Below are 8,990 nucleotides of genomic sequence, written 5' to 3'. Positions count from 1 at the left end.
TCAGCCTTAAATCAGCCTTGAGCGTGTGTGCGTTAGATACAGTGAAGACAGCGCATTAGTTTAGAACTCTTCTAATTTTTATTTTTATTTTTTAAACGTAGAGTGTGTTGATTTGTGCAATGATAACCTACCAGCAATGTTAAGATGATTTTAATATATTATAATGAGTACATTACAATATAAATTTATTAGAATGAGTACAATATTATTTATGGGCTTAAAAACAAGATGCAAGCAATCAGAATATTGTACCTGGTGAGGAGTGCACAATGTAAACATGAAACATATGCCATTACCTATATTGTACTGTGGTACAGTTATGGAGGCCCTTCATAATGCAGAGGTCAAGTGCCTGTTCTGCCAATAGTTAACAATGGCCCTATGGTATGCAGTGTTTAATAAACAGTTGTTTTACAAAATTCTGCTGAGGTGAAATTCAGTGCAGTCATATATCGTGATATGTATCGTATCGTGGCATCTGTATCGTGATACGTATCGTATCGTGACTTTGCTGGTGATACACAGCCCTACCACCCAGTACTTTTTATTAAACCAGACACAGCTCGATGACTTTTCAATAGCAGGCCACAAAATTATTACACAACAAATAAGCGAGGATGATGCACGGCATGCTGGGAGTTTGGAGTTTATGAGCTTAAGAGAATGTCTTCCTCCCATTGAGTCGCGCCCGAGGCCGGGGTCTTAACTTTGGCTGTCTCCCAGGGCATCCCCTCTCCGTCTGCGGTTTATGCCAGTTCACCCGAAAGCCTCTCGCAGTGTCATGAAGAAACAGGAACGAGATGAAGGAAAAACATTGGGGTTGTAAAAGACTTTGTGCTGTAATTAATGAGGGTTGAACGCTCTTGAGATAAATTTAGGCTTTCATATTTAATTATAGCCTTCTGCAGTGGTTGAGTGCGGATAAATCACACGATTATTGTGCTTCAGGGTTGTTTATAGCATTCTTTATGGTTTTTATTTTTGACTCATGAGTTGATATCTTTTCTTAATGGCAATGAGAAGTTGAAAGAGAAATAAGACTTAATAGTTGGATCATATGAAGTGCTCGGCTGGGAAACGACTGCTTTGAGCCCTCGTCGCTCTTTCATGTAGGTAGCTTTGTCACTGCCTGTCTTTGAGTTTTTCACCTTCAGACTTGTTGCTTGACACCCGCTCTCTGTGCATGAATAAATCAGATGAGCGAAAGATTATCATCTTTTGATCAGCTATCGCACTGACATCGACTCCGACACTAAATTAATGTTTTATTTTGTATATGTGACGAAAAACGATATTCAAATGTACGGTCTAACTCGCTTGCCAAGAAATGTCATCTGGTGGCTTCGCATGAACTGTAATGTGGAATATCTTTAGATCTGATTGCAGTTTGATCTGGAATGTGGTTGTGTGATGCATGTTTCCCAGGTTCGGCATCAAGCGCTACAGGGATAGTTCATGTAAAAATGAACTTTCTGTCATCTGTTATTCACCATCATGTCACATGACTTGCTTTCTTCTTTGGAAAGCAACAAAGAAAAAAAGATGCTTTGAAAAATGTTTGAAAAACTTTTTATCCGACCAATGAAAGTCCAGAAATACTGAAGATACTGGGACATTTTTCAACATGTATTTCGCAAAAGAAAAAAGTCCTACGTGTTTGGAATGACATAAAGATGAGTAAACTATTTTTTTTTATTTTTGGGTGAACTCTTAAGTTGTTGAAGGGCTATTTAGACTGGGGATAAATTAATGTTTTTTTTTTTCTAAAATAGCAGCAGGTATAAATTTGTTTCTGTGATGAATATTGATCTAAAATAACACTACTATTCAAAAGTTTGGGGTCAGTAAGAATTTTTTTATTTTTCTAAGAAAATAATAATTTTATTTAGCAATATTCAGATCCGTTAAATCGATTAAAAGTGACAGTAAAGAAGTTTATAATGTTACTTAATTTTACGATTTTTAAAATGCTTTTTTATATAGAGATTGTGCTCACACAAAGCAATTTATAGCTGATTATATTATATTATATGTTAAAAATGGATATTTACTGTAAGACCTTCAGTGAAACATTTATACTGACTACAGATGTTTTAATTAATGCTTTAAGAATTTATTTTTAAAATTGACTTTTCCTGGACTGGAAATCACAATTTCAATTTCTTTTTTTTACCCTGAAAAAAAATTATACATTTATTCAGCAAAGATCCATTAAATTACCGTAAAAACATTTATAGTGTTACAAAAGTTTTATATTTCAAATAAATTGTTCTTTTGAACTTTTCATTCTTCAAAGAATCCTGAAAAAAATGTGTAACCGTTTCTATAAAAATATTAACCAGCACAACTGTTTTCAAAATTCCTAATAAGAAGAAATGACTCTTGTACTGCAAATAAGCATATTACAATGATTTCTGAAGGATCATGTGACACTGATAACTGTAATGATACTGAAAAATCAGGAATAAATTATATTTTAAAATATAAAGCAGTTATTTTAAACTGTAATAATATTTCACAATATTACTGTTTTTACTGTATTTTTGATCAAATAAATGCAGCCTTGGTGAGCATAAGAGACTAAATCTAAAGCTTCAAAACTCCAAATGTTTGACCGGTAGTGAACATTCCCAGCCGTCTTTCTCTTTAGTGTTGTTGTGTGTTAGCGTGCGACTGCATGTGTGTGTGCAGTTAAATGAGTTTGAGTACTCAGGTTGGTGTATATTCATACAGCTGTGGTCGTGTCCCATCGTTACATCTGTTCGTCCCGCTCACCCGCTATTCACAAACCAGAACAAAGCCGTGTGAGCTGTGCAGCGACCCCGTACTCAGCAGGCCGAAGACAAACTGCCTGCCAGCGTGCTGATATTATCCCTCTCCTGCATCCAGGGGCGGCAGCATGTGGAATCCTTTCATTCCGAACTGTCTTGAATACGATAATCTGGGGAAATCACAGCAAACAGGTATTTCTCCACTTAAACACACGACAGGGATGCGGCCCCCCTTCCCCCTGCACCATACGGGGCCACCGGCCCTCCTCGCACACTCTGTGCCAGCTGCATGTGACATGTGTTAATTTTGCATTTGCGTGGATTCTTTGAGCTATTATGCTACATTGGCGCTCAGGAGGGGCCTAAGATGCCCATGTCACTTTTGATTGAGCAAATCCATATTTCTCTACTATAACTCAAAACCATGATTAATCAGTTAGTTTGGCTTTTTTTCTTTTTGATGTAAATCATTTTACATGTACTGTAATATATTCAGCTCTGGTGATTAGGGTATATGATGTCTGTCCAATATATGCAGATTATGTAACTCCACATTCATGTGCCATCTCTCTTATGGAAAGTCCTGCTAAAACCACCTTAGTTGCTGGTTTTATTGCTGGTCCAAGCTGGTCCTTTATAGTTATTAGCTGGTCCAAGGTGGTCTTAAAGATGATGGATTTGGTCTAAATGTTACATCATCATCTCTAGATTATTACAGGGTTTCCACAGTCATTGAAAACCTGGAAATGTCAGGAAATATGTAATTTCAACAAAAAAAAACGTAATTAAATCTTAATTAAAATGTCCATAATAAGTGTTCATAAGTGTTCAGTTTTAATATATATATATCAGGGATGGGCAACTTTGATAGTGACGAGGGCCAGCATTTTTTCTCCTTTATACCAAGGGGCCAGATTACTAATCCACGTCCACACACCTTTTACACCGTTTTACTCAATTTCCTTTTTATTGAAGGGAATTAAAGTATAACTAATGTAATTAGGACATTCTCAAAACAACCTAAAAGGACAGTTAAAAAGGGCTTAATTTAAAAAAAAATTGTATTCTAAATGGTACCATAAAATAACCCTCTGGCGTCCCCGTTGTTTGTGAGCAGTGGTGTGATGGCGATTTAAATAAAATACAGATTTCCAAACAATCCAAACATATGGGTATCCCCTTGAACTTGGTAAAAAGATAATCGGTTTACCATCTTGACTTGAAAATACTGTTTTCATGGTCAGTTGTTCATTTATTATTTGCTAATGTTAATGAATGTTTACATTAGAGTGCACGTCCTACGCTGAAATTAATAGGCGAGTCTAATATGATCCAGCGGGCCGGACTAAAAGACACTGCAGGCCGTATACGCCAGTTGCCCATCCCTGATATATATAATCAGCTATAAATAACTTTTATTAAAATTAAAAAATAAAATAAATAATAATAATAAAACTATAAATAAATGAAAGTTGTATATAAAGAATTATAATAATAATATAATTTTTTTATTTTATTTTATTATGTTTCAAACTTTGGGCTTGTCTGAGACTAGTCAGTTAGTGGGAGCTATTTAGTTTTATCTCCAGTAAAATGTAAAGATTTACATCATAAAAATGATACCTGGCTCTAGGGCTGCACAATTAATCGAATTTCTATTCGCAATTACAATTATGGATGCCACAATTACGTAATCGTTCAAAGTCCACTTATGTTATTCTGCACGCTTACGATATGTTTTTTTTTCTTTCTACATGTTATCTGAAAGGTTTTTCCATCGTTTTAGTTTTAGTATAACATTATGATACCATTCATATTTTTACTTTTTTTATCATTTAAAGAAGAAACCAATCCGATGTATACACATTTGAGGCTTAATACTATAGAAAAGCACTAAAGGTTTTTCAGCTTGTTTATTTTCATATAAAAATACGGCATGCAGTTGCATCAAACTATGATATAAACATCATTCAATGTAAATTGTGATAATCGTAATTAATAATCGCAATTACAATTTCAAGGGAATAATCGACAATTATGATTTTGGTCATAATCGTGCAGCCCTACCTGGCACATGTAACGTTTCAGCATTTACAGTATTTAATATTCCAGTATTTAATCAAAAGATTTCTCCATATATACATTCATAGAGGCTGGATTGGCCCTGAATATAGAAACCAAAATGTGTAGAAATCTTATGGGTAAAGCTGGCAGACCACCGTAGACCAGCAAAAAAATCAACTACCATATTCCAAAAAGCTGCCAAGACCTGGTTTTTCTAGCATGGTGAGAATTGGCTTGGAGAATCAAATAAGTGAAGCTGTCCCGGTTCTCTACGAGACGCTCACTGAGAGAGTGTGAAGTGGCCGAGATCATGTTTTCTGTCGACACACTCCTGCTGAATAAAAAATTTACTTTTCAATACCGACCAGATACAATACTGATTTTGATAAATATATATATATATAATTTTTTTACAGCTTTATTTCAATTACCGGAAACAGTTTTTAATAGTTTTAGTTTAACACTTACGTATTATTGTTTATACTATGTACTATTATAGTATTTATTAATGTATTATTATTATTATTGTTATTATTTATAATATTATATTTAATATTACTATAATTCAACTTAATTTTAGTTAGATGTCAATGCAACATTTCTATTTATTTTATTTAGATTTTTCATCTAAAATTTACATTTTATTTTATTTTCTACCAGCTGTCTTTCATTTATCGAAAACTATTTTTAATAGTTTTAGTTTTGTTTTTAGTTAACAAAAACGATACTTATTATTATAGTTATGCTATATACTATTATAGTATTTATTAATAGTTTTTTCTTCTTCGTCTACTTATTATTATTATTATTATTATAGTATACTTAATGCTTTATTTCATTTACTGTATATGCCAAGGCAACATTTAAATTGTTTTTCTAGGGGTTTTTTTTTTTCATCTAATGTTTTTCATCTAATATTTATATTTTAGTTTTTTTTATATTTTAATATTTTATTCCAGAATTATTTCAATTACCATGTAAAAAAAACTAGCAAAAAAGGGTTTTAGTGAACAATAACAACACTGGCTGAAGCATTAGTGTGTGCAATTCATTCTGTTTGTTCCCTTTCAGTCAGTCACGTTCTACGTTACGTCAGTCGTGACTGACGAATTGGGATCTCGCCCGAGAGCCCAATCTTTACACTCGAAGGTGATTGGGCTCTCGGGCGAGATCCCAATTCGTCAGTCACGACTGACGTAACGTCTCCGTTCCCTCCTTCAGGGAACGAGGGTTACACAAGTAACCGAGACGTTTCTTGTTCCCCAATAGTGTCTGCCCAGTTTTGGACCGTACCTGCAGGAAAAGAAGGAAGCGATTGCGAACCACAAAAAGAAACTGAGAGACTTCACTGACAACACTGTTTCCACCCAAGGAATGAGAGTTTACACTCCCAAGGGTCCTGTGCCACGAGTTAAAGTAGGTTTTCTTATATTATGCACTTTCTTACGTATCATTAAAGCTCAGAAACTATTTTTCTCCTGAAGAACTTTTACCTTTGGTCTGAAGTTCCAATATATTTGTGTTTTTTATGCTCAGGATGTGATAGCCAAAGCTCTGAAACACATCGGCGCCTATCAAGAGCTCAATATTGAGGAGCAAGTGCAAGCTCTGATCGATCCGGAGATGTGCGTTAACTGCGGGAAGTGTTACATGACCTGTAACGACGCTGGATACCAGGTGCGTACCTCCCTCTGTCTGCCCACCCGCACAGAGACACGCGTACACTGTTTGTTCCCACACAAACCCATAGCTCCTAGCCTCTGGCTGTTCAATTACAGCTCCTGGCCTCTCCAGGGCTCAAAGACTTCAGCTAGTAGCTTTATAAACCATTTCCAGCTCTCAACAACCAGCAGTTTTCAGCTTTAGCTAACAGAGTAAGGTTCACATTAGTAAAAACAATAAAAATATGTCATAGAGCAGGCAAAAATGTAGCCTAGCAGTTAGCATACATGCTTAGCATTCTGTATTACTTCAAAAAGCGAAGTTAATACTAAAAATGCTATACCAAGTACTAAACTAAAACCAATATACTAATATTTAAGGTTCTACCCTGACATACATGTACATAAAAAGTGCCAAAAAAGCGAAAAAATAAATAAATAAACAAGTGCAAGTGCTGCTATAGCACCTCTTACTGGCAGACTAAAGATGTCTCATTAGCGCACCTGATTTTCCCTTTAGAGACTCTAATGAATATTAACACTGAAAACTGCGATGTCCCCTTGTGCTTCAGCCTGCAGAAGAACGGCAAGTAGGATGGCTCTGACAGTTTTATTAAAGTATTCATCTCACCCTCTCCTGTTAAATAAATGTCCCTTGCAATTTATCATAAGGGTATTGATGAAGTAGAGTGCGGGTTTTATCAAAGCAGTAATTGTTCACAGTGACGCTCATTGTCTGTGAGTGGATCTCTAAGAGGAATTACACATTATTAATGCTTTCTAATATAGAGGAGCATTCATCAGCATAATGTGTCACGATCAAATAGGTGGCCCATCAAGCAATACAAAACAGCACTCTGTCGCGCTAGCGGCAATCCGGTTATGTTTGAAAAGCTGCCCGTACTCACTTTCAACTGCCAAAATAATGTCTAATCTTCCTGCCGTACAAACACAAAATTTTACTGATTGTTTTTAACAGTCTAATATAACGGTTAGATTGATGGGCGTTCCTTCCTCTTCTCTGTAGTGTATTCACATAAAAAATTATATGTTGCATAAAGAAAGTGAAGCCTAATTTTAGGCCCATTTAAGATTTTTCATTTTGTGACATTTTTATGACAACTACACAAATTTCCCTCTCAAATTCTCTTTAACTTTGCAATAACTTTGAGTTTAATTCAAATTAAAGATATTTTGCTTTACATTTTTATTACAGTGATTTTGTATTTTATCAAGTAATAATAATAATAATAATAATAATAATTATTATTATTCATTATCCACATTTTAAAACTTGCATTAACTTTAAGGTTTTTTTTATTAGATTTGAACTTTTATAAGATCATTTGCTTTACATTTTCATTATTTTAATACAGTAATTTTGTACTTTATTACAGTAAAATAATAATTATTATTATTATTATTTTATATATAATTTATTAATCATGTTTAAACTAGTTAAAATAAAATAAACGGTAGATACTACAAATATTATCATGATTTATACATTTAAATAATATATAATATTTGCAATTTTTTGTATTTTTGCAATGTTTATATTTTTGTCATTTTTTTTTATATTATAAAATAATATCATTATATTATTAAAATGACTAAAAAGATACTAAAAATACTGCCATGATGAATAAATAAAATGTAAATGCATCATTGTTTTTTTTGTTTTTTTTTGCATTACGATAATGATCATTTGGGCTAATTAAGTGAATTGTAAATGTCACAATACAAAACACCCCAAAATGGCAAATATAATTTTTCTTATTTTGATTTTGTGAAATGTGTGAAATATGACCCACATGACATGTTCCTGACAGGTTTCATACATCTGTGTGGTTCGGTGGAGGGACAGCACACAGTCTTTGTTGCATTTGTATTGTGTAACGTCCAGCCGTAGCAGGTTGTCGCCTCTGGTGAGGATATAATGATTCTAATGTCTCTGTGTCTGGCAGGCCATTGTGTTTGACCCCGAGACTCATCTCCCCACGATTCAGGACAGCTGCACCGGCTGTACTCTGTGCCTCAGCGTCTGCCCCATCGTCGACTGCATCAAGATGGTTGCCAGGACAACGCCTTACGTGCCAAAGCGAGGCCTCCCTCAAGCCGTGGAGCCCGTGTGCTGAGAGAAATCCCAGACAAAAAAAAAGATAAAAATGTCTACATCACAGCAACTAATTTACTTGGTAATTGCAGTGTGAAGAATTAACTTTGTTGTAGAGGGGGGAAAGCAAATAATTAGATTTAAAAAAAATAATAATTGCCTTATTTTCAGGAGCCAATTATCCAGAAATAATCTTAGGGGGTGTAAAGCGTGGTGTTATTTTGAAACAATAGCGAGGCGATTTGTCGAGGTGAAGTTCCTGCCTCTCTTTCTCTGATGGGAATGAATCTGAGCAGAGGGAATAGTGGCTGTTTATGCAGATGTGAGAAGACCGCGCTGTATCCTTTAACAAGAGCCACAATGATGGATCGTCCACTA

The 8,990-nt window shown here is 34.7% G+C and overlaps 1 protein-coding gene across 1 annotated transcript in view; it reads left to right on the top strand.

Annotated features, from left to right (window-relative positions):
- The window catches only part of LOC107712781 (dihydropyrimidine dehydrogenase [NADP(+)]-like), a 184,713-nt gene extending 175,960 nt beyond the window's left edge, over positions 1-8,753 (top strand). Inside the window, exons 21-23 of the mRNA XM_016518117.1 lie at positions 6,105-6,251; positions 6,372-6,512; positions 8,464-8,753. Of these exons, the coding sequence (XP_016373603.1) occupies positions 6,105-6,251; positions 6,372-6,512; positions 8,464-8,634 (459 nt within the window). The 3' untranslated portion in view covers positions 8,635-8,753. The remainder of the gene's footprint in view (positions 1-6,104; positions 6,252-6,371; positions 6,513-8,463) is intronic.
- Positions 8,754-8,990: the final 237 nt, after the last annotated feature.

Source organism: Sinocyclocheilus rhinocerous, unplaced genomic scaffold (genome assembly GCF_001515625.1).
Source record: "Sinocyclocheilus rhinocerous isolate Xijiao unplaced genomic scaffold, SAMN03320098_v1.1 scaffold1740, whole genome shotgun sequence".
Lineage (NCBI taxonomy): Eukaryota > Metazoa > Chordata > Actinopteri > Cypriniformes > Cyprinidae > Sinocyclocheilus > Sinocyclocheilus rhinocerous.
This window is presented reverse-complemented; position numbering and strand designations above follow the sequence as displayed.